This window comes from Macaca fascicularis, chromosome 11 (assembly GCF_037993035.2).
Source record: "Macaca fascicularis isolate 582-1 chromosome 11, T2T-MFA8v1.1".
In the NCBI taxonomy this organism is placed as follows: Eukaryota; Metazoa; Chordata; class Mammalia; order Primates; family Cercopithecidae; genus Macaca; species Macaca fascicularis.
In genome coordinates this window covers 117367060-117394691 of record NC_088385.1, presented here as the reverse complement: position 1 = coordinate 117394691, position 27632 = coordinate 117367060, and the positions used below count along the sequence as shown (strand labels likewise).

Sequence of the window (27632 nt, the reverse complement as noted above, 5' to 3'; positions counted from 1 at the left end):
AATCCTTCCACTGCAGCCTACCAAGTAGCTGAGACTACAGGTGAGCACCACCATGCCTGGCTATTTTTCTTATGTTTTGTAAAGATGAGGTGTCACTATGTTGCCAAGGCTGGTAAGTCCCCTCAAGTGATCCTCCTGCCTCAGCCTCCCAAAGTGTCTAACTGCTTCGTATGTGCTTTATATGTACTTTCAATTTCTTCATATGTACTGGGGATAATAATAGTACCTACATACATCTTAGAGTTATTATGAAGATCAAATGACTTCATAAATGTAAACTATTTAGCACAGAACTTGGCACAAACTAAACACTACAAAAGTCATGTGACCCAACTTAAGCCCTGGTTCTACTGGTTTTTCACTTTAAAATAATAGTTCTTTCCTTTGTATCCTCTCCTTACTGCTGTCACCAAAAACATATTATCTAAGGTCAGAGAGTCTCAAACAGCTTGTTGTGCCAAAAGACCCTAGCAAATTTTCTTTTTTATTTTATTTGAGACAGAGTCTCTGTCACCCAGGCAATGGAGTGCAGTGGTGCAATCTCGGTTCATTGCAACCTCCACCTCCCAGATTCAAGCAATTCTCCCGCCTCAGCCTCCTGAATAGCTGGGATTACAGGCCCGAGCCACCACGCCCAGCTAATTTTTTTATTTTTAGTAGAGATTGGTTTTCGCCATGTTGGCCAGGCTGGTCTTGAACTCCTGACCTCAGGTAATCCACCCACCTCAGCCTCCCAAAGTGCTAGGATTACAGGCAGGAGCCACAGCACCTGGCCCCATTCTCCTAATTTTAAAATGACCTGAATTTCAAAGCCAAATTTTTTTTTTTTTTTTTTTTTTTTTTTTTGAGACGGAGTCTCACGCTGTTGCCCAGGCTGGAGTGCAGTGGCGCGATCTCGGCTCACTGCAAGCTCCGCCTCCTGGGTTCACGCCATTCTCCTGCCTCAGCCTCCTGAGTAGCTAGGACTACAGGCGCCCGCCACCGCACCCGGCTAATTTTTTGTATTTTTAGTAGAGACGGAGTTTCACTGTGGTCTCGATCTCCTGACCTTGTGATCCGCCCGCCTCGGCCTCCCAAAGTGCTGGGATTACAGGCTTGAGCCACCGCGCCCGGCCTCAAAGCCAAATATTTTAATTGCTGATTGTGTTAAACTTGTTGGATCTCTTAAAACTTTTTCCAACCTTTCTAAATCTTACTGCTTTTTAGACAGGAATAAAATTATGCCACTAATATTTGCAGTATGGTTAGTAATCAAGAGAAAGAAAGTAATAACCCATCAAAACACCATTTCAGATACAATCCTTACCCATTGATTCCTCATTAGAACTCTTGAGGCAAAAATTCAGTGGAGTAACAGCAAGAGTAACTTCCTCTTGACTTGATGTAAAAAGAACAATGGCATCAGCAAGCAATCTATAAAATGTAAACAACAGTATAACATTATTTGAAAAACAAACAGAAAGACATAACTTATTAACTGGGACTCAAATCTCTAATCTGGAAATAAATAATTACGTGGCCTGGGTTTACAAAAATTTACCCAAACTCCTATCTTCTTTCTTATACATAAGCTGCTATATTTTCAGCTTATTTTAAAATTATAACTTCATTTGAAGGCCAAGAGAATAGCAAAATATATCCTTAATAAAACACATGAATGCTGCAGTACAAACAAAATTCCAGAATAAAATATCTTTAATTCTATGTTTTTGTATGCCCAGTCACTTACGCCCCAGCTCATACTGTAAAGGGAGATATTGCAAAGTGAAGCTGTTCAAAAACAATTCAGGTGAATTATGCTGGAGACCTAGATGAGGGGGCAGAGGTTTCTAGGCAGCCTGCTGTCTATATTCTTTCCCTCTGTTCCTTTCCTCAACTGTTACCCATTGCTTTCAAGCTTCTCTTGACATCCCAAACGCCCTTTTATTCTGGCTCCTTTTTTCAAAACAGTTTTATTGAGATATAATTCCCATATGACATAATTCACAGATTGAAAACTGTTTGATTTGCATTTCCCTAATGACTAATGATGTTGGGCATCTTTTCAAGTGCTTATTGCCATTTTCTTTGAAGAAATGACTATTAAAATTCTTTACTTATTTTTTATAGCTGGGTTGTCTTTTTATTATTGTATTAGAAGTTCTGCACTCCTTTTGACATTGAAGTATTATTAAGATAAAAATAAAATTCTTAGAATTTATGTAATCTTGGTGTTAATCTGATGTTAGACATTGGTTTCGCAGTGTTTCTTGATATCAAAATGTCAGGAACACCTACAAAATTCATTTGGGAACTTTTCCAGTGTTAAGCGGGGGCAGTTATAGAAGATACCAAATAATCTGATACAAAAAAATGACAACATGAAGGAAGGAAGGACCAGGTGGGGTAGCTCACACCTGTAATCCCAGTACTTTGGGAGGCTAAGGCAGATAGATCACTTGAACTGAGACTTTTGTCTCAATCAGCCTGAGCATCATGGCGAAACCCTGTCTCTACAAAAAATACAAAATTTAGCCGAGCATGGTGGCTCGCACTTGTAGTCCCAGCTACTCGGGAAGCTGAGGCACAAGAATTGTTTAAACCCAGGAGGTGGAGGTTATAGTGAGCCAAGATCACATCGCTGCACTCCAGCCTGGGTGACAGAGGGAGACTTTGTCTCAATAATAATAATAATAATTTTAAAACAATATGGATAAAATATATTTTGGCTCACAAAGTAATGTTAATGTTTAATGCTACAGCTAAACTGAAAACTGGATGCACTTTCAAATAACAAGTTCCAATTTTCAAATTTCAAGACAAATATGCCACACTATCTAGAGGAAAAAACTGTTAATACTTAGGGCCAAAATCATTTCACATAAAAAATGTTAAAATTTCCTCAAGTTCTGTGTTCTAAGATTCAGAAAGGAATCATATAAATGCAACTTGATATAGAAAGTCACTGATGGGGTGTTTTTAGAACTTTCTTGGGTCGCTAAATTATTATTGCTACCATTAGTTATTATCCACTATTATCTTTATCAAAGTTTCCTCTTGTCCCTGTATGGTGATTTCTCCAAGTCAAACTTTAGCTTAAAAAAAAAAATGTTCGGCCGGGCGCGGTGGCTCAAGCCTGTAATCCCAGCACTTTGGGAGGCCGAGACGGGCGGATCACGAGGTCAGGAGATCGAGACCATCCTGGCTAACATGGTGAAACCCCGTCTCTACTAAAAAATACAAAAAAAAACTAGCCGGGCGAGGTGGCGGGCGCCTGTAGTCCCAGCTACTCGGGAGGCTGAGGCAGGAGAATGGCGTAAACTCGGGAGGCGGAGCTTGCAGTGAGCTGAGATCCGGCCACTGCACTCCAGCCTGGGAGACAGAGCAAAACTCCGCCTCAAAAAAAAAAAAAAAAAAAAAATGTTCTGGCCGGGCGTGGTGGTGGGATCACGCCTGCAATCCTAGCACTTTTGAGGGGCCGAGGCAGGTGGATCATGAGGTCAGGAGATCAAGACCATCCTGGCTAACATGGTGAAACTCCGTCTCTACTAAAAATACAAAAAAATTAGCTGGGCGCGGTGGCGGGCGCCTGTAGTCCCAGCTACTCAGGAGGCTGAGGCAGGAGACTGGCGTGAACCTGGGAGGCGGAGCTTGCAATGAGCCGAGATCACACCACTGAACTGCAGCCTGGGCGACAGAGGGAGACTCCGTATCCAAAAAAAAAAAATTTACTGACTGAAAAGCTCTAGGGCACTGATTCTTCACTCCATGATCATACTGTATTCAGGGGGAAAAAAATTGACAACAGAAAACTCATTACCTTGGTTGAATCATTAGTGTATTAGTACAAACATTCTTGTCAAAAATAACTTGCAAAGGCTGACTTTCTTGAAAACATATATTATGAGTCCTTTTAATACCTTAAAAAGAATAAAGCCATCTCTTAATAACTTTAAGTACAAAATTAACAAATTAAAGAAGTCTTTAAGTTTCACAGCCGAATTAAAGTAATAAAGTAACATCTACCATCTGGCAAGTGCATATACCTTGGAGAAGCACTACTCCTTAATTAAATGTGTTTATCGCTCCCTAGTGGACACCTAGCAATATGTCATACCTTCTGACCAATCAGGCAGGAGAGTTCCCAAATTCCTTTGAAATACAGGCAGTTCCCTCCTCCTCCTCCTTTTTTTTTGTTGTTGTTAGTATATTTTTATTGATACATGGTATTTTAAAATATTTATGGGGTACATGTGGCCAGGCACGTTGGTTCATGCCTGTAATCCCAGCACTTTGGGAGGCCAAGGCGGGTGGATCAATTGAGGCCAGGAGTTCAAAACCAGCCTGGTCAACATGGCATAACCCCGTCTCTACTAAAAATACAAAAATCAGTCAGGCATGGTGGTGCATGCCTGCAATCCCAGCTACCTGGGAGGCTGAGGCACAAGAATTGCTTGCACCTGGGAGGTGGAGGTTGCCGTGGGCCAAGATCATGCCACTGTACACTCCAGCCTGGGTGGAGTGTGGCTCTGTCTCAAAAAGAAAAACAAAACAAAACAAAAAGGGCCAGTCGCAGTGGCTCACGCATGTAATCCCAGCACTTTGGGAGGCTGAGGTGGGTGGATCATGAGGTCAGGAGATAGAGACCATCCTGGCCAACATGGTGAAACGCCATCTCTACTAAAATACAAAAAACTAGTCAGGCGTGGTGGCACGTGCCTGTAATCCCAGCTATTCAGGAGGCTGAGGCAGGAGAATCACTTGAACCTGGGAGGCAGAAGTTGCAGTGAGCTGAGATCGCACCACTGCACTCCAGCCTGGCAACACAGCGAGACTCTGTCTCAAAATAAAAAAAAAGAAAAAAGAAAAAATGTATGGGGTACATGTGACAGATATTTGGTTACATGCATAGACTGTGTAATTATCAAGCCAGGATATTTGGGGTGTGCATCACCTCAAATATTTACCATTTCTATGTGTTAAGAACATTTTGCCGGGCGCGGTGGCTCACGCCTGTAATCCCAGCACTTTGGGAGGCCGAGGCGGGCGGATCAAAAGGTCAGGAGATTGAGACCATGGTGAAACCCCGTCTCTACTAAAAATACAAAAAATTAGCCGGGCGCGGTTGTGGGCGCCTGTAGTCCCAGCTACTCGGGAGGCTGAGGCAGGAGAATGGCGTGAACCCGGGAGGCGGAGCTTGCAGTGAGCCGAGATCGCGCCACTGCACTCCAGCCTGGGCGACAGAGCGAGACTCCGTCTCAAAAAAAAAAAAAAAAAAGAACATTTTAAGTCCTCTGTCCTAGCTATGCTGAAACACAGATGGCTCAAGCCTGTAATCCCAGCACTTTGGGAGGCCGAGACGGGCGGATCACGAGGTCAGGAGTTCAAGACCATCCTGGCTAACACGGTGAAACCCCGTCTCTACTAAAAAATACAAAAAACTAGCCGGGCGAGGTGGCGGGCGCCTGTAGTCCCGGCTACTCAGGAGGCTGAGGCAGGAGAATGGCGTAAAAACCCGGGAGGCAGAGCTTGCAGTGAGCTGAGATCCGGCCACTGCACTCTAGCCGGGGCGACACAGCGAGACTCCGTCTCAAAAAAAAAAAAAAAAAAACACAGAATACACTGATGCTAACTTATAGTCACCCTACTCTGCTACCCAACATTAGAACTCATTACTTCTACCTGACTGTATGTTTGTACCCACTAACCAACCTCTCTTCACACTCACCCACACACCATTCCCAGCCTCTGGTATCTACCATTCTACTCTCTACCTCCATGAGAATAACTTTTTTAGTGTCCACATTGTGAGAACATGCAATACTTGTCTTTCTATGCCTGGCTCATTTCACTTAACATAATGACCTCTAGTTCCATCCACATTGCTGCAAATGGCAAGATTTCATTATTTTTACGGCCAAATAGTATTCCATTGTGTATATATACTACATTTTCTTTATCCATTAGTCCACTAATAGACACTTAGGTTGATTCCATAGCTTTGCTATTATAAATGGTGCTGCAATAAACACAGGGATGTAGGTATTTCTTTGATATATTTATTTATTTTTCCTTTGGATAAATACTCAGTAGTGGGACTGCTGTACCGTATGGTAGTTCTATTTTTAGTTTTTTGAGAAATCTCCAAAATACAGGTAGTTTCTTAAATTGTGTGTAAAATAGTGATTGCAGATCACTACAGACTACAGATCATATCTCTATTACTCTCTTTTAGTACCTTCCATCCAGGACTGGTATTTCTGAAAAGGACTTTTGACAGATTTCAACATCTGGTTTGTTAATTCTATTCTATTTTCTTTTCCTTCCCTTCTTTTCCCTCCCTCCCTCCCTCCCTTCCTTCCTTCCTCCTCTTTTTTTTTTTTTTTGACAGGGTCTCAACTGTTGTGGTGTGATCTCAACTCAGCGCAACCTCCAACTCCCAGGCTCAAGTGATCCTCCCATCTCAGCCTCCCTAGTGGCTGGGACTACAGGCACACTCTACCACACCCAGCTAATTTTTGTATTTTTGGTAGAGACAGGGTTTCTCCATGTTGCCCAGGCTGAATTATTTTCCTTTTAAAGGAAGAAGAGAGGTAGCAATAATGAGAATGAACCTATGTGCCAGGAACTGTCGCATACATATTACATACATTCTCTCTGATCCTCACAGTATCCCTATGGGGTAGCTAGGATGGCCTCACTTTCATGTCTGGGGCCTCAACTGGGACAACTGAAATGGCTAAGGCCTGTCACCTGTTTTTTTCATCCTCCAGAAAGCCATTCCATGCTTGTTCTCATGCTGGTGGAAAGGTTCTTAGGGCAACAGTGGAAGCTGACAGGACTCAGCTTGGAACTCAAACATATCACTTACAGTGCATTCTACTGGTATCAAAGCAAATCTAAGGCCGGCTGAAATTCAAAATGAGAAAACATACTCCAGGTATTGAAGGGAGGGGCTGCAGATAATTTGTGACAATTTTTTTTGTGTGTGATCTACCATATAAGGAACTATTTTAGGAGCTGGAACTAGCAGAGAACAAATCAGACAAAAATCTGTCTTCACAGGGCTAACATTTTACAGAGGGGAGACAGATAGCAAGAAAATTAATGACTAAAACAATAGGCAAGGCAGCAGGGCATACACTCTGAGGAGGAAACATGCCAGGGCTTCTGAATCATGGAGGACCTTATAGGCCATTCTGAGATCTTTGACTTTTACCCTGGGTAAAATGGGGAGCTACTGGAGAGTTCTGAGCACTGAACTGACATAATATGACCTATTTTAAAGGGATCGCTGTGACTGCTGTTTTGGCAAGACACAAAGCTCAAAAGATGACATATTTTACCTATTTAAAAAACATTTTCAAGTTACTTTTGGTGGAATAGGTAATAGATGCGCATAGGACAAAATGCAAAAGATATAAAAGAACAGTAAAAGTGAGTCACCCTCCATCCCTGACTCCTGCCACCCCAGAACCTCCACAGAAGCAACTACTGCTACCAGTTTCTTAGGCGCTCTTTAGAAATAACCTATGCATATATAAGTGTGTTTATACCTGTATAACAAATATTTGAATCAAGTGAATATTGGTATTGCTGAGGATGTACAAGCTGAGAAGTGTCTTTTCTTCGTCATCCCCAATGCTCCATTCTTGCTTCTTGCTTTCTTCCCTTTTTCTTATCAGCACACACTAGACACCCTCAACCTGTATTTTTTCACACTGTTCCTTCCTCTTAGACTGCCTTCCCAGGCTGGGCATGGTGGCTCACACTGGTAATTCCAGCACATTAGGAGGCTGAGGCAGGAGGACTGCCTGGCTCAGGAGTTTGAGACCAGCTTCAGAAACATAGTGAGACCTTGTATCTACTAACATTTTTTAAAAAATTAACCAGGTGTGAAAACAAAAAATTAGCCAGGTGTGGTGGGTGCAATTGCTCACTCCTGTAATCCCAGAATTTGGGAGACTGAGGCAAGCAGACCGCTTGAGCCCAGGAGTTCAAGACCAGCCTGGGCAACATGGTGAAACCGTGTCTCTACAAACAATATAAAAAATTAGGGCTGGGCATGGTGACTTATGCCTGTAATTCCAGCACTTTGGAAGGCCGAGGCGGGCAGATCACGAGGTCAGGAGATCGAGACCATCCTGGCTAACATGGTGAAACCCCATCTCTACTAAAAATACAAAAAAATTAGCCAGGCGTGGTACTGGGTGCCTGTAGTCCCAGCTACTCTGGAGGCTGAGGCAGGAGAATGGCATGAACCCGGGAGGCAGAGCTTGCAGTGAGCCCAGATGGTGCCACTGCACTCCAGCCTAGGCAACAGAGCGAGACTCCGTCCCCAAAAAACAAACAAACAAACAAAAAAATTAGCCAGGCATGGTGGCACACTCCTGTGATCCCAGCCACTCAGGAGGCTGAAGTAGGAGGATCACCTGAGTCTGGGAAGTCAAGGCTGTAGTAAGCCAAGATCACACCACTGCACTTCATCCTGCTCCATCCTGGGTGACAGAGTGAGACTTTGTTTAAAAAAAAAAAAAAAAAGAAAAGAAAAGAAAAGCTGCACCCTGGATCAAACCATGGCCATAGCTCATGCCTGTAATTCCAGCACTCTGGGAGGCCAAGGCAGGAGAATTGCTTGAGCCCAGGAGTTTGAGACCAGCCTGGGCAACGTGATGAGACCCTGACTCTACAAAAATTAAGAACAAAAACAAACAAAAAAAATGCCTGTGACCTAATTTTGAATTTCTTGTTTACATGAGCCAATACTTCTTATTTTTTAAGCTAGTTTGAGTTGGACCGTCTGTTTTTATTTCTGTTACTTGTAACCTAAAGCGTAGTATCATATAACTACCCTACAAAAACTATTAAATAATTAACCAATCACAAATACTTATTGGACATGATTCAAGCTACTTGAGAGATATTTCCAGAAACTGAATACTTGGTTGTCTAAAATCTAGTTGGAGATAAGGGAAGAGGATAATTATAGTAACAGCGGTCACTATCAAGTACTCCTCCAGGGCAGGTACTGCGGTATGTACTTTACATATGTGATCTCACTTCATCCTCACAATCACTCTGTAACTTGTGGGTAGGCAAGATCATCTCCACTTCACAGTAAGGAATGAAGATTCAGAGAGCTTATGCACAGTCCCAAAGCTAATAAGAAGTGGAGAAGAATTTACACCCGCATCTTTGTGATGTCAAGGTTTGCTATGCTTTTAATTATGCTCTTTGAATCATTCTGCTATTAAATGAACTGAAGTTCAAAAAAGAAAAAAATGCAGAGTTCAACAACAAGCTTCCAAATGCCGCCCAAAGGAAAAAGTGGTTCTGGAAAAGCGGGGAAAGGGGGAGCAGCCTCTGGGAGTGACAGTGCTGACAAGAAGGCTCAAGGTCCCAAAGGTGGTGGCAATGCAGTAAAGGTCAGACACATTCTATGTGAAAAACATGGCAAAATCATGGAAGCCGTGGAAAAGTTAAAGTCTGGGATGAGATTCAATGAAGTGGCCTCACAGTATAGTGAAGATAAAGCCAGGGAAGGGGGCGACTTGGGTTGGATGACCAGAGGGTCCATGGTGGGACCATTTCAAGAAGCAGCATTTGCCTTGCCTGTAAGTGGGATGGATAAGCGTGTGTTTACAGACCCGCCGGTTAAGACGAAGTTTGGAGATCATATTATTATGGTTGAAGGAAGAAAATAAAATCATATGAAAGACTGAAAAAAAAAAAAAAAGAAAAAAATAATGTTAAATTATTAGTATTTTATAGGAAACAATTTAAAGACTATAAATAAATGCTGAAATAAAAATGTATTATAATAAATGTAAGATTAAATTAAGAGGCCGGGCGCGGTGGCTCAAGTCTGTAATCCCAGCACTTTGGGAGGCCGAGACGGGCGGATCACGAGGTCAGGAGATGGAGACCATCCTGGCTGACACGGTGAAACCCCGTCTCTACTAAAAAATACAAAAAACTAGCCGGGCGAGGTGGCGGGCGCCTGTAGTCCCAGCTAATTGGGAGACTGAGGCAGGAGAATGGCATGAACGCGGAAGGCGGAGCTTGCAGTGAGCCGAGATCGCGCCACTGCACTCCAGCCTGGGCGACAGAGCAAGAGTCCATCTCAAAAAAAAAAAAAAAAAAAAACCTCGTCTCTACTAAAAATACAAAATTAGCCAAGTGTGGTAGAGCATGCCTGTAATCCTACCTACTCAGGAGGCTGAGGCAGGAGAATCGCTTGAACCTGGGAGATGGAGGTTACAGTGAGCCAAGATCGTGCCATTGCACTCTAGTCTGGGCAACAGGAGCAAAACTCCATCTCAAAATTTAAAAAAAAAAAAAAAAAAAAAAAAATATATATATATATATATATATATATATATAAAATCGAGCAGCTAGTAAATTTTAGAACAACCAACTGTTTGAATTCATATAGATATTTGAAAAAATTAGGCTGTATGCAGGCAAAGCTTGTGCCACTGACAAGTCAAAAAAAGAAATACCAATCATCTTACAATACTTCTACAGTGACAGGGAAGATAATACTTCAGGCCAGGTGCAGTGGCTCACGCCTGTAATCCCAGCACTCTGGGAGGCTGAGGCAGGCAGGCAGATCACCTAAGGCCAGGAGTTCGTGATCACCCTGGCCAACATGGTGAAACCCCGTCTCTACTAAAAATACAAAAATTAGCTGGGCATGATGGCAGGTCCCTGTAAACCCAGCTACTTGGGAGGCTGAGGCGGGAGAACTGCTTGAACCCATGAAGTGGAGGTTGCAGTGAGCTAAGGTGGCAGCACTGTACTCCAGCCTTGGCGACTGAGCAAGACCTCATCTCAAAAAAAAAAAAAAAAAAAAAAAAAAAAAGGATAATACTTCAAACTGCCCTACCACTTAACTACACACACTCTAAGCAATAATGTAATGAGAAGTCTTGACATGAAATATCAATGTTCTAAACATGAAAACTATTGAGAAAAAAACACAGTATTTTAAACCACTTTTAATTATACCTACCATGTCTGTAGAAGAATTGAATAACTACTTTGCATTTGTCAGATCTGGTGAATATTTTGCACTTCTCTATATTTCTTTCAAGGGAATTCAGACATCTAAAGATGGGCAAAATTGACTGTAACAGAAATATACATATTAAACACATACTTAACACCGTTGATTCATTTTAAAAACAAAAGTATACGCATTCATAAATGAACAGACTTGGCCAGGTGCGGTGGCTCACGCCTGTAATCCCAGCACTTTGGGAGGCCAAGGTGGGCAGATCACTTGAGGTCAGGAGTTCAAGACCAGCCTGGCCAACATGGCGAAACCCTCATCTCTATTAAAAATACAAAAATTAGCATGGCATGGTGGTGCAAGCCTATAATCCCAGCTACTCGGGAGGCTGAGGCACGAGAATCACTTGAAACTGGGAGGAGGAGGTTGCAGTGAGCCAAGATTGCACGACTGCACTCCAGCCTAGGTAACAAAGTGAGACTCTGTCTCAAAAATAGTAGTAATAATGAACAGATTTGTCCTGAATGCCATTTAAACTATTAAGTATAGAATACAGATTATGTCCTATATAATGAATATTTCTACAGAATAAGAGAAAATCAGGGCCACTTATATTTACCTTCATTCCTAATTTGCATTTTAAATTCAGTGTTGTGTCAAGTTCATTTTCACTCATTTTCACTAAAGCTGACCATTGATAATGTTGAAAAAACACAGGAGAGAACAGGACACATCCATATGCTGACCGAGAAGAATTCACACATCGTAGAGCAAGCTAGAAAAATAAGATAAAAACTATTTAGGAGAGGTTGGGCACGGTGGCTCCCATGAACCTGTAATCCGAGCACTTTGGGAAGCCAAGGCAGGAGGATGGCTTGAAGCCAGGAGTCTGAGACCAGCCTGGACAACAGAGCAAGACCTCACCTCTATTTTTTTATTTTAAAAAAATTTAGGAGAAAATAAACTTTAAATAATAGCTTGATTCAGAAAATTTCATTATGTTTAACATCACAGTTAAATGTGTTCAAATAAGAACATGGGATGTTAATTATGGACTGCCCTATACAGTCTGTATTGAATTTGCATATATATACATACATGTACACCTATATATATACAGGACATAACCTATATTATATACTTGATAGTTTAAATGACATTCAGGACAAGTCTGTTCATTTATTATACACCTATATATACATATATAGGTGTACCTACATGTATATATATCTACATATGTATATATAGGTGTATATATATATCTGTTATATTGAATACATATACGTGTTAAATCTAAAAGTTTGCATGTTGAAAACATAAAATAGTAAATGCCTACAGTGGCCTTAACTTTCTTTTAATTTTTTTACTTTAAAAAAAAAAAAAAAATAGCCTGTTGGCCAGGCTGAAGTGCAACGGTACCACTGCAGCCTCCAAACACCTGACCTCAACCAATCCTCCCTCCTCTCAGCCTCCCAAGTAGCTGGGACTACAGGCACACAACACCTCACCGGACTAATTTTTAAAAATTTTTTGTAGAGACAGGTAAGGTCTTGCTTTGTTGCTCAGGCTGGTCTCGAACTAATGGGCTCAAGTGATCCTCCCATCTCAGCCTCCCAAAGTGCTGGAATTACATTTGTGAACTACCACACCCAGTCATGGGCCTTAACCTTAATGTGTGAAATGGCAGAAGGCAATACATAAGGGAGTTACAGCATATTGGTGGTCTCATACCTTGTCTAAGGGAGGAAACCATTATTCAGTTTCAGCCAACTACTTCCACTTGGGAATGAATGCAGTCCCAAAACTGTCAGGTCTTCTGAATTTTCATGAGAAGCAGGAAAAATTGGACTCTCTCATTTTTTTGAGAGGGGGGACAGAGTCTCACTCTGTTGCCCAGGCTGGAGTGCAGTGGCACCATGTCAGTTCACTCACTGCAACCTCCATCTGCTGGGTTCAAGCAATTCTCCCACCTCAGCCTCCCGAGTATCTGGGATTACAGGTGCCCACCACCATGCCAGGCTAATTTTTATATTTTTAGTAGAGACGGAGTTTTACCATGTGGGCTAGGCTAGTCTCGAACTCCTGACCTCAGGTAATCCACCCACCTCGGCCTCCCAAAGTGCTGAGATTACAGGCGTGAGCCACTGCGCCCGGCCTCAATTTTTAAATGTTGGAAATTATTTCAAATTAAAAAAAAAACAAAAACAAAAACAGTACAGGCCAACAAACATTCCTGCAGACCGTAGCCAGTCTCTTGACTACCAGCTTGTGACTTCCAGTTTAAATTAATCAAGCTTATCCGCATATTTTCAACTTTACTATGCTCTAAGTATATTCGGATATGTAAAATAAAGATAAACAGTGAAAGGGATAATTACAACTTCTGGATTTCCCAGTTAACATTCAATCTGGACTGGGATCTTTAAACACCTCCTCTTGCCTTAATACATGATCTATTAACTTTCTTACTTACACCTTTTTTAGATGGGTCTAGCCAGAGCTCGTCACTAATTCGTGATAGAGCTTGAACTGCTTTCCCAAATACTATGGAGAAAAAGAAAGGTGATGCTTATATTCTTTCCCTCTAACAATGAAAACAAATCACAAGACTAGTTCAGCATTCAGAGGACTGGAGAAATTCAAAAAGAACAGTATCTTATAGACTAATGCTATATTATTTTTATACAGTATACCCTTGGCAAAATGCCAGACACATAGAAAGGGCTCAATAAATTTGTAGTATGTGAAATGATAAAACTGACCGAAATTCATCCTTCTATATGTTTACAGTGTTACATGGAGCTACTGTGGCAAACCAGTTTCCATACTAATATATTTTACAAGTTGATTTAGATAAATGTATCTGACTCCCCCAAAAACTGTGAAAACAGTGCATGGAGAAGATAATCTGAAGAGGTTTTAATAGCTTGATATCGAAGTCACAACAAGTCATGAGTGAGAAATCAGGGGTATTCAACATACATCTCTGATGTTTGAGGGTAGCCAGACTTCCCCACCACAAAACACATTTAGGGCGGGAAAACACACTAGTCTGATCCCGTATGACACTGTTAATGTTCTTTTTTTTTTTTTTTTTTTTTTTTTGAGAGAGTCTCACTCTTGACACCCAGGCTGGAGTGCAGTGGCGCGAGCTCAACTCACAGCAGGCCTCGACCTCCCAGGCTCAATCGATCCTCTCACCTCAGCCTTCCAAGTAGCTGGGATTACAGGAGCCTACCCCGTACCCGGCTAATTTTTGTATTTTTAGTAGAGACGGGGTTTCATCATCCTAGCCAGGATGGTCTCGAACTCCTGACCTAAGGTGATTCACCCGCTTTGGCCTCCCAAAGTGCTGGGATTACAGGCGTGAGCCAAGGCGCCCGGCCTAATTTCCATTTTGAAAGCGCCGTTTACAATACTAATAGTTTTTGTACATTCCAGCTATTACTGGGCTCTTTACATGCATTTCCATTTCACTGACTCCAAACAAACTCTGTGACGAAGGTGCTCATTACCCCCGTTTCGGTTTTAGAGACCGAGCCCCAAAGAGATTTAGTGACTTTTCCAAGGTCAAACATTTTAAAAAATGGTAGAATCTGGGGGGAAAAAAACCAAACAGGTTAATGCTTTTCTCTTGGCACAAAAAATACTTTTACTGTCCAAGCATTATTTTTTTATCTCAACTCCTCCCCATGCAGTCCTCAGCTTCCCGAGTTTGTGGCCCCATGGTACAACCCTATTTCCTGGATACCACCCATATTACATCTGCCTTTAAGTAACACGAGATGGGTCCTCATGCTCCCCTCAGAAGCTAACAGGACCTTAAGTGGGTGGGACTGTGGCCAGGGCGTGCGTCCTCAGTCCTTGCACATAAAGGCAAAGAGGAAAAATTAGACGACGGTAGGGACGACCTATTAACGTCTGCTTTTCCCTCTGCTAAATGGGAAGACAACAAAGGCCGCTCCACCTTTCACCTGACTGCCGCTCATCACGCACTTCAGCATGGCTGCCACACGCTCTAAAAAGCAGGCCCGGAAGGCGCGCCTCAGCTCGACGGCCCAGGTGCCCGGATGTTGCCCGCGCTTTTCGAAGCTTCTCGATCTTGTCTCTGCACTCCACCACCCCGCCTCCACAAGTTCCCAAACTGCTTTACAGCGGGGAAGGGCCCGTGCGGGCCTCCGTAGGGCAGTTTCTGTCGCCCTCTGTGCTCATTGGTTGCGGTTAAGTAGGCGGGTCGCCGAGGAGCCTGAGGAAGAGGGCGGCGGCGGCGGTGGTGACTGAGCGGAGCCCGGTGACAGGATGGTGAGGGCTGCAGCTGTGGCGACAGAGGCCTGGCTCTCGGCTGGGGTGCTGCGTTGTTGGGAGCTGTGGGGAGTCCCAGGAGGAGGGATTGGGAAATCCCGGAGGCCTCGGCGTCAGGGCCTACGCGCTGGCCTGGGAAAGGCCCAGGAAGAGGGCTAGGGAAGGAAGGGAGCGGCCACCTCTGGGTGCGGCTGGCCTAGGTCTCGTATCCCGGCCCCAAGGGGCCAGAGGCCATCCAAGGAGTAAAAAGGCCCATCTAAGCTGCCCGACCTGTCACGAGACCCGCACTCCCGAGCCAGGGAAGGCCATTGATTCTATACCTCCAGTGTTCCGGGGATAGGGGCACGGTCCTCCTCTGTTTCCAGACGTTTCCTACTCCTTTCCCGCAAAAAGCATCTCCCCCTGGTTGGGGTGTAGTGGTGGAAGCTGGCCTCTCGAATGCAGAACGGGAAGTAGCGAGCAGAATTTCGTACCCGTTTAAGTTTCCCATCTAGGGAAAGGGAATAAACGACCCTCTTCGCCCCTGAAATAACATCCAGCTGCCATTGAAATGAACAGGTGTGCGCTCAGAGGGCGGGATTTGGCGCTTGCAATTGCTGGAACTACTTCTTTCCACGGGTTGCTACGCCCCTTTAGGGTAGGATTCCTTAATGATGTGTGAACTCCTTGAAATTGTTAGGAAATTTTTATGAATATATACATTTTTTTCTGGGGAGAATGCCGGTGTTGGAGACTTGCCTAGTCTCCAGCCACCTTCAAGCAATCACCCCTTCACCCCCAGTAGGTTGGTGCCCCTCAGACCTTCCTACATAAAAATTGGGGGCCTCTACTAGAGAGGGCTTATAGCTGTAATCGTATTTTTCTTCTTTTTTTTTTTTTGAGATGGAGTCTCGCTCTGTCGCCGAGGCTGGAGTGCAGTGCCGCGATCTCGGCTCACTGCAACCTCTGCCGCCCAGATTAAAGCCTCAGCTCCTGCCTCAGTCTCCCGAGTAGCTGGGATTACAGGCGCCCACCACCATGCCCGGCTAAATTTTTGTATTTTTAGTAGAGACGGGGTTTCACCATGTTGGTCAGGCTGGTCTCTAACTCCCGACCTCAGGTGATCCACCCGCCTCGGCCTCCCAAAGTGCTGGGTTACAGGCGTGAGCCACCGTGCCCGGCCTGTAATCATATTTTCTTTCTTTTTTTTTTTTTTTTTTTTGAGACGGAGTCTCGCTCTGTCGCCCAGGCTGGAGTGCAGTGGCGCGATCTCGGCTCACTGCAAGCTCCGCCTCCCGGGTTCAGACCATTCTCCTGCCTCAGCCTCCCGAGTAGCTGGGACTACAGGCGCCCACAACCGCGCCCGGCTAATTTTTTGTATTTTTAGTAGAGACGGGGTTTCACCGTGGTCTCGATCTCCTGACCTTGTGATCCGCCCGCCTCGGCCTCCCAAAGTGCTGGGATTACAGGCGTGAGCCACCGCGCCCGGCAATCATATTTTCAAAGGTGCCTTTGACTCTTAAAAAGTCAGTTGTTTGAAATGGAGCTGTGATTATCTTCATATTTGTGTTGATGGAGGTTGGCTGTAAAGGGACGTCTACCTCTTATAGACATTTTTTTTTTTGGTTTTTTTTTTGGTTTTTTTTTTTTTGTTGAGACAGAGTCTCCCTGTGTCGCCCAGACTGGAGTGCAGTGGCCGGATCTCAGCTCACTGCAAGCTCCGCCTCCCGGGTTCACGCCATTCTCCTGCCTCAGCCTCCCGAGTAGCTGGGACTACAGGCGTCCGCCACCTCGCCCGGCTAGTTTTTTCTATTTTTTAGTAGAGACGGGGTTTCACCGTGTTAGCCAGGATGGTCTCGATCTCCTGACCTTGTGATCCACCCGCCTCGGCCTCCCAAAGTGCTGGGTTACAGGCGTGAGCCACCGTGCCCGGCCTGTAATCATATTTTCAAAGGTGCCTTTGACTCTTAAAAAGTCAGTTGTTTGAAATGGAGCTGTGATTATCTTCATATTTGTGTTGATGGAGGTTGGCTGTAAAGGGACGTCTACCTCTTATAGACATTTATTACATTCTTCTTTATTTTTACAAGGAAACCAAAGAAACCATGCTTTTTTTTTTTTTTGAGACGGAGTCTGGCTCTGTCGCCCAGGCTGGAGTGCAGTGGCCGGATCTCAGCTCACTGCAAGCCCCGCCTCCTGGGTTCACGCCATTCTCCTGCCTCAGCCTCCCGAGTAGCTGGGAGTACAGGCGCCCGCCACCTCGCCCGGCTAATTTTTTTTGTATTTTTAGTAGAGACGGGGTTTCACTGTGTTAGCCAGGATGGTCTCGATCTCCTGACCTCGTGATCCGCCCGTCTCGGCCTCCCAAAGTGCTGGGATTACAGGCTTGAGCCACCGCGCCCGGCCTGAAACCATGCATTTTTAAGATTATTACTATTGCATGACAAGCAGCCTTTTCAAGAGGGGACTTACAGACGTGGCAGCCAAAGATTTATGGTGCATGCGTCTTTAAAATCTTTAATCTCGCTTATAATTTTTGCTTCTAAACAGACTCCAATTTAAAGTAATCCAGTTTACAGTAATTTCGAGACACCTATCCATGAGAGAAGACATAATTACTTGCCATGGTTTCAAAATATTAATGTTTCTTAAGTTGTTTGAAAGGTGGGCCCTCTTATTTAGGGTAGTTGTACTGGAACATCATTTTTCGTATGAAATAGAACTGGGAAAAATTTAGCATTAGCCAGTTCTTTAATGATTAAAAGCATTTTATTTGGCAAAGGATGCAGACGTTCAACACTCAGTACAGTGTCCAGAGTCTGTGGGCAGCAAATTCAGGTGTGGGAAAGGTCCAGTTTTACCTGGATAAATGTATTTGTTTTTATTATTTTGTCTTCACCTTTAGTTGATTTATTCATCACTTGATAATGTATTCATGGTGCTGTGTTGCATCAGCTACAAAAGATCACCTAGCTGCAGCATAATTTTCCAGCTACTAGAATTTTGAATGTAAGATAATTAAAATCCGTGTACTTGAACAATAAGACCCTAAGAATCCAGAAAATGTTAGCCTTTAAGCTATTACTGATGATAAATTTTCCACAATGTCTTGTAGAAATCTAAATTCATTATTTTATAAAACCTTATGAAAATCTAAACAGAATGGAAAACAGAGATGGAAGTCAATGTACAGAACAAGATTAAGAAAAATAGAAAAAATTGACAAGACAAATTTATTAAAAAGTGTGTGTGTCATGTTCAAAAATAAAGCAAATGTTTCTTTTGGTATTGTTTTGAGCACAGCTGATTTTTAACATTTTCTTTCATAACACTCAGAAATCATTAACAATTGTTTGCTCATTTGGTATGGGTTTTTTGTTCTCCTTTTTTTGATTTTTTTGTTGCTTTCTTTTAACATTGGTCATGTTTCACCCTTTTTTTTTTTTCATCCCCCCTGTCTGCAATCAACTTCTTCATTCCACTAAGGCTGGGCACAGAGTAAGTTTCTTCACTTAGCTCCTACTAACAATGGTGGTTGGGTGGCTGTTTACTGACTGGATTTCTCACCCTTTTAAGGTCTGTTGAAAGGAAGTAACCAAATTCCCACGCTTTTATTGGGTTGGTTATAAGACTGCCATTTCCAGGATCTTTTGCTTTCTTAAAGGACTCTATAATCTATGTCTATCCCGATTTGTCAACGTGTGGAATTTGGGCAGGAACATGTTTCAAAGTATGACACGTGTTATGTAACACTATTTCCCCATAACTTTGTCATCAGCAGGAAACCAGAGGATTCTGTCCTAGTAAGGATCCCTACTAATTTGAAATCATTGTGTGGTCATTCATACAGTTATATCTTTAGACTGCTAATAGTCTTGAGTCTTGGGGATAATCCACAGTACTTTATAGAATTAGGTCATCAATCATTATAAAGTACCATGTCTTACTAATGTTCTTTCTGGTACATTCAGATTAAACAGCTCATTCATTATTAGTACCAAACATTTCAACCTGTTGTAGACATATACCCTTTTATGAGTTTGGGGTTGTTGTGGTGGTTCTTCTTCTTCTTTTAAATATAGAAATCTATTATTTTTACCTTTTTCTCAAAGCGAGATTCCCATACTAACTATGTACTTCAATCCACATCAGAAGGAATCCCCTTCTAAAATGAGGATTGTTCTATACCCAGGTACTTTTATGTTGCTTACCAGTGAGGGTGGAAAATTCAGTGGTTTTTAGTTTTACAGATGTTTTGTCTACTGAGATCTGTTAATATAGGTCATAGAACAAATACTTGCTGAAACTAGTCTTTATAAAGAAGAATCTTATTTAACAATTTAAAGTGTGCTAATTTCATAACCTTGTGTTACTTTGAGATTACAAACTATGTCCTGATAACTCTGTGTCCTGATAACAGTTCCTTTTCTTTGCAAAATTTTAATTTTTGTTGCAAGATGAATCAAGCTTCTTTTGGTAATCATTTTAATTTCACACATTTTGGGTTTTTTTTGATTAATTTTCATTTACAAAGTCTGCAGTGGCAAAACTGTTTTATCCTATTAGCTATTTAATGTTTTCTTAATATTAAAGAATAATCATGCCTTTAAAAGCAGTTAAAGGGCATGTACATTTATGCATGGAATATCTGTAAAGGAAAACATTTTGTATAGAATGAAGGTGCTTATACTGATCATCGTGAAGAAATTGATTCTGTTGGGCCGGGTGCAATGGCTCACGCCTATAATCCTAGCACTTTGGGAGGCTAGGGCGGGTGGATCACCTGAGGTCAGGTGGTGAAACCCTGTTTCTACTAAAAATACAAAAATTAGCTGGGCGTGGTGGCGAGTGCTTATAATCCTAGCTACGCGGGAGGCTGAAGCAGGAGAATTGCGTGAACCTGGGAAGCAGAGTGGCAGTGAGCTGAGATCACACCATTGCACTCTAGCCTGGGCAACAAGAGCAAAATTCTGTCTCAAAAAAAAAAAAAAAGAAATTGATTCTGTTGTCCTTTGGAGGACAGATACTATTTTTTTTGTTTGTATGTTTGTTTTGAGACAGAGTCTCATGCTGTTGCCCAGGCTAGAGTGCCAGTGGCGCCGTCTCAGCTCACTGCAACCTCCGCCTTCTGAGTTCAACCAATTCTTCTGCCTCAACCTCCCAATTAGCTGGGATTACAGGTGCCTGCCACCACGCCTGGCTAACTTTTGTATTTTTCTTTTTAGTAAAGACGGGGTTTTACCATGTTGGCCAGACTGGTCTCGACCTCCTGACCTCAAGTATTCTGCCCGCCTCGGCCTCCCAAAGTGCTGGGATTACAGGCGTAAGCCACCACACTCAGCCAGACAGATACTATTTTTAAATGATCTTTCTAACAGTATTCCGTTAAATGACTAAATTAATGTTTCTGAAATCTTGAAAATTTTTTTTTTTTTTTTTTTTTTTTTGAGACGGAGTCTCGCTCTGTCGCCCAGGCTGGAGTGCAGTGGCCGCATCTCAGCTCACTGCAAGCTCCGCCTCCCGGGTCTACGCCATTCTCCTGCCTCAGCCTCCCGAGTAGCTGGGACTACAGGCGCCCGCCACCTCACCCGGCTACTTTTTTGTATTTTTTAGTAGAGACGGGGTTTCACCGTATTAGCCAGGCTGGTCTCGATCTCCTGACCTTGTGATCCACCCGTCTCGGCCTCCCAAAGTGCTGGGATTACAGGCTTGAGCCACCGCGCCCGGCCGAAATCTTGAAATTTTTAAATTAAAATTTTACAGGATTGGGGTTTATATTCTTGTATATTTAAAAGCAAAATTTCCTTTTGTCATCTGTGTTGCAGCTCTAAACCACCTTATGCTAAATTTATCACTTGTTTAGCTGATCTCTTTTTTGTTTTAATGCTCTAATATACATGAAAGATTGTGGAAAAAAAAAATTTTTTTTAAGTTGGGGAACTATACCGAGGGTATATATGCAATTTAATCCAGACCAAAAAAGTATGACAGTGAGGACTTCTAATAATGAAGGAAAGTGAAGATATCAAAGATTATAATTCAAAAGCACACGTTTACTCGATGAAACTGAAACATAGGCTGTTTGTGTATCTCTGTAACGTATGCCTAATAGTTTGAAGTAACAAAAATGCCAAATTTTGGCTACTATGCTTGCAAATAGTTGTCAGTCTAGTACAGATAAATTACAGAATTAATTTTTCTCTATTAACTATTTTAATGTTTCTGGGATTAATATTTCATGTTACAACTGCAGAAATATGAATTACCATATCAGTCTTTAAAAATGCCAAATTCTGTAGGGCCCAGTAGTATACTTTATATTTTGTAATTTTTAAAATTCAGTGTATTTATAGGTCTCTAAATCGAATCACTTTAGAATGCTCGATTTCACTCTTGGTAAATAGAATGATTGCCTGCATTTTATATACACAACTGTTTACAACCAAAATAAGATTGATTTAGAAAAAGTACATTACCATAAGTATGTCTGTTTAAATTGTCATTATACAATCAATGATGAAACCTATCCCAAAGCTGATGACCTGAAGAAAAATACCTACAGATTCAGCTTCTGATATTAAATAAATAGTCATGATAGGAACTCTATGAATAATTTCTGGGATTCGGGATCTCTTATGAGACTTAAAAGGGGCTTATAGGAAGAGACTATTTTGTTTTGACATTATTTTTAATATTATGCTTTATCTCCCCTTGACACTTTAAAGTTGGTGTTGGTATTAGGAGATCTGCACATCCCACACCGGTGCAACAGTTTGCCAGCTAAATTCAAAAAACTCCTGGTGCCAGGAAAAATTCAGCACATTCTCTGCACAGGAAACCTTTGCACCAAAGAGAGTTATGACTATCTGAAGACTCTGGCTGGTGATGTTCATATTGTGAGAGGAGACTTCGATGAGGTGATGTATTTCCCTTTCCCTTCTCAAATATCTCCCTTTCTTGATTCTTACTTACATAAGCTTTATCTTTAGACCAGGGTTTCTCAACTGGTAAGGTCTTTTTTTTTTTTTTTTCCTTTTTCTTTTCCAAATGTAAAATTACTATACATATACATCATGCCCCTCCCTTACTGTTTGAAATCACTGATTTAGATCACCTAGTAAACATTAAATACTTATTCTAACTAGATACTGAATAAAAGTGGCTTTGTAACTGTTTTTTGCTGTCATTTAGTTTATAAAGTTTTTTTTTTGTTTGTTTGTTTGTTTTGAGATGGAGTCTTACTCTGTCGCCCAGGCTCGAATGCAGTGGCACGATCTTGGCTCACTGCAACCTCTGCCTCTCAAGTTCAAGCAATTCTCCTGCCTAACCTCCCAAGTAGCTGAGAATACAGGCGCACACCACCACACCCAGCTATTTTTTTTTTTTTTTTCTGAGACAGAGTCTTGCTCTGTCACCCAGGCTGGAGTGCAGTGGCCGGATCTCAGCTCACTGCAAGCTCCGCCTCCCGGGTTCACGCCATTCTCCTGCCTCAGCCTCCCAAGTAGCTGGGACTATAGGTGCCCGCCACCTTGCCTGGCGATTTTTTTTGTATTTTTTAGTAGAGACGAGGTTTCACCGTGTTAGCCAGGATGGTCGTCTCGATCTCCTGACCTTGTGATCTGCCCATCTCGGCCTCCCAAAGTGCTGGGATTACAGGCTTGAGCCACTGCGCCCGGCCTATTTTTTTTTTTATTTTTAGTAGAGACAGGGTTTTGCCATGTTGGCATGGCTGGTCTCGAACTTGTGACCTCGGGTGATCCTCCCATCTCAGCCTCCCAAAGTTCTGGGATTACAGGTGTGAGCCACCGCATTTGGCCAAGTTTATAAAGTTTTTCTTATGAACTTTTCACTGCCACTACCTCTACTAACTTTATTCCAAGCCACTGTATCATTTTCTTGTATTCCAACTTCCTGATTCTACTCTTTTTTTTTTTTTTTTTTTTTTTTTTTTGAGATGGAGTCTCACTCTGTCGCCCAGGCTGGAGTGCAGTGGCCGGATCTCAGCTCACTGCAAGCTCCACCTCCCAGGTTTATGCCATTCTCCTGCCTCAGCCTCCCGAGTAGGTGGGACTACAGGCGCCCGCCACCTCGCCCGGCTAGTTTTTTGTATTTTTTAGTAGAGACGGGGTTTCACCAGGTTAGCCAGGATAGTCTCGATCTCCTGACCTCGTGATCTGCCCGTCTCAGCCTCCCAAAGTGCTGGGATTACAGGCTTGAGCCACCACGCCCGGCCCTAATTCTACTCTTGCTCCTTCTCCAACAAGTTTATTCTCCAACTAGCAACCAGCTTGATCCTTTTTAAGTGAAGTAAGCTCACATTACTTCTCTGCTAGCAACCCACCTGTGGCTTCCTTTCTCAAAGGTTGACTTTATAGGGCATGAGGGAGTTTTGAAGGAGTGATAGAGCTGCTCTGTATCTTTAGTGTAGCAGTGCTTACACAGCCATGTGCATTTGTCAAAACCCATCATTACACATGAAAAAGTAAGATTTTACTTTGTAAATCATGTCTCAATAAACCTGACTTTAAAGAAAACAAGTAAGGAGTTCTGGGCCGGGTACGGTGGCTCACGCCTGTAATCCCAGCACTTTGGGAGGCCTAGGGGGGCGAATCATGAGGTCAGGAGATCAAGACCATCCTGGCTAACATGGTGAAACCCCATCTCTACTAAAAATACAAAAAAATTAGCCAGGCGTGGTACTGGGTGCCTGTAGTCCCAGTTACTCGGGAGGCTGAGGCAGAAGAATGGCATGAACCTGGGAGGCGGAGCTAGCAGTGAGCTGATATTATGCCACTGCACTCCAGCCTGGGCCACAGAGCGGAACTCAGTCTCAAAAAAAAAAGGAGTTCTGTCTGGAGTTCCCATTAGTTAATAATGGGGTTTTTGGCAGATTACTTCCCCCTTCTGATCCTTAGTAAATATGACTGGAATGGATGATTTTTAAGACCCCTGCCAGTGCCAACATTGTATGGTGTAGCATAATAAACTTGATTCTAGTTTGAAAATTTTATTTTGGGCCGGTGCAGTGGCTCACACCTGTAACCCAGCACTTTGGGAGGACGGCGGATCACGAGGTCAGGAGATTGAGACCATCCTGGCTAACAGGGTGAAACCCTGTCTCTACTAAAAATACAAAAAAAAATTAGCCAGGCATGGTGGCGGGCGCCGCAGTCCCAGCTACTCGGGAGGCTGAGGCAGAAGAATGGCATGAACCCGGGAGGCGGAGCTTGCAGTGAGCTGAGATGGCGCCACTGCACTCCAGCCTGGGTGACAGAGCAAGACTCCGTCTCAAAAAAAAAAAAAAAAGTGTGTGTGTATATATATACACACACACACACATATATATTGTATTTCTGGGAATATAAGCTTTTCATAAATTAATGTTGGTTTGTGTTATTTAATGGGGTTCTTTAAACCAAACTGAAGGGCATACTGTCTTTTTATTGTGTTTTAAAAAGAGTTTGGAGAAACTAAAGGTGGCATGGAGGTGAAAGATGGGGAGATGAAAGGACAAACAACCTCTGTGTGCCTGTTTCATCATCCATAAACTGGGGATCATAATATAACCTAGGATCACTTGTATTAATTAAGTTGATATTTGTAAAACTTCTACAGTAGTGCCTGGCTCATGCTAAGTACTATATAAGTGTTAGCTCTCATTATTTTAAGCCATCTATGAAAGTATTAAGGCTATATTAAGCTATAATTTGAACATACCCTAACTTACATGCCTTAGGTAAAGGAAAATCACAAGTTTGGGGTGAATAATTATTTACAACATGCACAAAAGAACCCATATTCTATAGGAATAAACACAAAGGGATTGCATGATAAATTCCAGTTTATATTAAGGTATGTTTTAAATATAGTTGCAGCCTTCGAAACTGAGAAGAAATAAAATATTTGTAAATGTGGGCCGGGCACAGTGGCTCAAGCCTGTAATTCTAGCGCTTTGGGAAGCCAAGGCAGGTGGATCACTTGAGGTCAGGAGTTTGAAACCAGCCTGGCCAACATGGTGAGACTCCGTCTCTACTAAAAAATACAAAAAAATTGGGCGGGCATGGTGGCGGGTGCCTGTAATCCCAGCCACTTGGGAGGCGGAGGCAGGAGAATTGCTTGAACTTGGTAGGCGGAGGTTACCTAGTGAGCCGAGATGGTACCACTGCACTGCAGCCTGGGCAACATAGCAAGACTCCGTCTCAAAAAAAAAAAAAAAATGTATAATGTGTGTGTGGTGGGGTACTACATCAAAACATCCACGAGATTGAATATTTAAGCAAACTGATTTTTTTAAACATCAGTATCTCTAAAATACGTATTTTCTTATGTCTCTTTCTTATATTAGAATCTGAATTATCCAGAACAGAAAGTTGTGACTGTTGGACAGTTCAAAATTGGTCTGATCCATGGACATCAAGTTATTCCATGGGGAGATATGGCCAGCTTAGCCCTGTTGCAGAGGCAGTTTGATGTGGACATTCTTATCTCGGGACACACACACAAATTTGAAGCATTTGAGCATGAAAATAAATTCTACATTAATCCAGGTTCTGCCACTGGGGCATATAATGCCTTGGAAACGTGAGTAGTACAGAATTTGGGAATTTGGGGACTTTAGTAGAATAATTGCATGTGTGACATTTCATAAAAGAAATGTGGCTGGGCACAGTGGCTTATGCCTGTAATACCAGCACTTTGGGAGGCCAGGGCGGGTTGCTTGAGCCCAGGAATTTGAGACCCTGTCTCTACAAAAAAAATTTAAAAATTAGCTGGGTGTAGTGGTGCATACCTGTGATCCCAGCTACACAGGAGGCTGAGGTGAGATGATCCCTTGAGCCCAGGAGGTTGAGACTGCAGTGAGCCACGTTTAAGGCTCTGTACTCCAGCCAGGGTGACAGAACGAGACTCAAAACATACATACATACATACATACATAAAAATGTGCCCCACCCTCTTTTTTTTTTTTTTTTTTTTGAGACAGAGTCTTGCTCTGTCACCTAGGCTGGAGTGCAGTGGTACAATCGTGGCTCACTGCAACCTCTGTCTCCCGTGTTCAAGTGATTCTCGTGCCTCAGTCTCCCAAGTAGCCGGGATTATAGGTACCCACAACCATGCCTAGCTAATTCTTGTATTTTTAGTAGAGACGGGGTTTCACCATGTTAGCCAGGCTAGTCTCGAACTCCTGACCTCAGGTGATCCGCCCACCTCAGCCTCCCAAAGTGCTGGGGTTACAGACGTGAGCCACCGTGCCCGGCCACATGTGACCATTTAAATAAATCTAGCCATTTTGGCAATCTTTTGGTAACTGTTCATGTGACCTGTAACAGATTTCTCTTTGAATCCAAATAGTCATCTTAAATTGAAATTTATAGTGCTGCTGCTTTGTGCTACAAACACTGACATTATTTATTTTTTCTTCTAGAAACATTATTCCATCATTTGTGTTGATGGATATCCAGGCTTCTACAGTGGTCACCTATGTGTATCAGCTAATTGGAGATGATGTGAAAGTAGAACGAATTGAATACAAAAAATCTTAAAGCCAGGCCTGTCTTGATGATTTTTTTTTTCATTGTCCTATTGAAATCAAGTAATTAAACATTTAAGAGCCACAAAATTGTATCACTTTTATAATATTTTGCAGTAAAATATAATACCATCTTCTCTGTTAATACATAATTGCTCTAAGCTTCCTGTAAACTATAAGAATATATTTAGTTTACAGTATATGGATTCTGTGAAAAAATGTCCATAACACAGTAATTGGTCACTTGTTAAGAAAAATTTATCCTTGTAAATATCTTCAAAGTTGATATTTGGAACTTTATTCCAAAAGTAGTGCATGTGGAGAAAGAATCTAGACTATCTTGTATACATTTTTTTCTTCTCTAGTAATAAACAATTACCTTTCATTTATACTTTCTTGATAACCTGTATTTAATTTTAAAAAACATAAAAATGAGGAACCAAGTGAAACTACGCATATAAATATTAAAGTGAAGTGGACGAGATGACCTTTCAGAGCTCTTCTCTTATATTGTGTCATAATGTTGGACTCAGATTTTATTTGCTAAATAATATACCATATTGACATTAAATTAACAGTGATTCTTCAAACTGTTCTTATTTCCATTTTTCAAGGTTTAATAAAAGTTTTAACAATACAAGTTTAGGGGCCGGGCACAGTGGCTCACACCCTAATCCCAGCACTTTGGGAGGCTGAGGCAGGTGGATCACCTGAGGTCAGGAGCTCGAGACCAGCCTGGCCAACATGGTGAAATCCTGTCTATACAAAAAATACAGAATTAGCCAGGCATGGTGGTACATGCCTGTAATCCCAGCTACTCGGGAGGCTGAG

At 42.4% G+C, this 27632-nt stretch overlaps 2 protein-coding genes, 1 non-coding gene and 1 pseudogene across 20 annotated transcripts in view; 3 read left to right on the top strand and 1 right to left on the bottom strand.

The window, feature by feature from the left end:
- The window catches only part of RAD9B (RAD9 checkpoint clamp component B), a 39901-nt gene extending 24038 nt beyond the window's left edge, over positions 1 to 15863 (bottom strand). For 3 of the 16 annotated variants that reach the window (XM_015431521.4, XM_015431520.4, XM_015431522.4), the window contains exons 1-6: positions 14961 to 15149; positions 13467 to 13537; positions 11613 to 11768; positions 10994 to 11108; positions 3800 to 3899; positions 1307 to 1413 (exon numbers count right to left, since the gene is read on the bottom strand). In XM_015431521.4, the coding sequence (XP_015287007.1) occupies positions 1307 to 1413; positions 3800 to 3899; positions 10994 to 11108; positions 11613 to 11768; positions 13467 to 13537; positions 14961 to 14997 (586 nt within the window). In that variant the 5' untranslated portion in view covers positions 14998 to 15149. Of the gene's footprint in view, positions 1 to 1306; positions 1414 to 3799; positions 3900 to 10993; positions 11109 to 11612; positions 11769 to 13466; positions 13538 to 14960; positions 15150 to 15615 lie in introns of those variants that run through there. The other 13 variants (XM_074007799.1, XM_074007796.1, XM_074007800.1 and 10 more) reach the window with 10 other exon arrangements.
- Positions 9263 to 9743, top strand: LOC102140643 (peptidyl-prolyl cis-trans isomerase NIMA-interacting 4 pseudogene; annotated as a pseudogene).
- On the top strand, positions 15221 to 27285 carry VPS29 (VPS29 retromer complex component). Of its 3 annotated transcripts, none has more exons than XM_005572247.5 (5): positions 15221 to 15295; positions 18761 to 18772; positions 22000 to 22191; positions 25620 to 25855; positions 26697 to 27285. In XM_005572247.5, exons 1-5 carry the CDS (start codon positions 15293 to 15295, stop codon positions 26812 to 26814), a joined length of 561 nt encoding a protein of 186 aa, XP_005572304.1. In that variant the 5' UTR covers positions 15221 to 15292; the 3' UTR covers positions 26815 to 27285. The 3 variants fall into 3 exon arrangements, with proteins under 3 accessions (XP_005572304.1, XP_005572302.1, XP_005572305.1); XM_005572245.4 differs by having other exon boundaries at positions 18761 to 18850; XM_005572248.5 differs by lacking the exon at positions 18761 to 18772.
- LOC123567781 (small nucleolar RNA SNORD50) lies at positions 21783 to 21852 on the top strand. The gene has a single exon (XR_006690884.1). It is a non-coding gene; the product is annotated as a small nucleolar RNA SNORD50 (small nucleolar RNA).
- Positions 27286 to 27632: the final 347 nt, after the last annotated feature.

Excerpts from the sequence above, each read along its gene's own strand:
- VPS29 (XM_005572245.4), top strand. The coding sequence starts at position 18,803 with ATGGTGGTTGGGTGGCTGTTTACTGACTGGATTTCTCACCCTTTTAAG. Across the intron at positions 18,851-21,999 it reads GGATTTCTCACCCTTTTAAG|TTGGTGTTGGTATTAGGAGA; the intron begins GTCTGTTGAAAG and ends GACACTTTAAAG. Across the intron at positions 25,856-26,696 it reads GCATATAATGCCTTGGAAAC|AAACATTATTCCATCATTTG; the intron begins GTGAGTAGTACA and ends TTTTTCTTCTAG.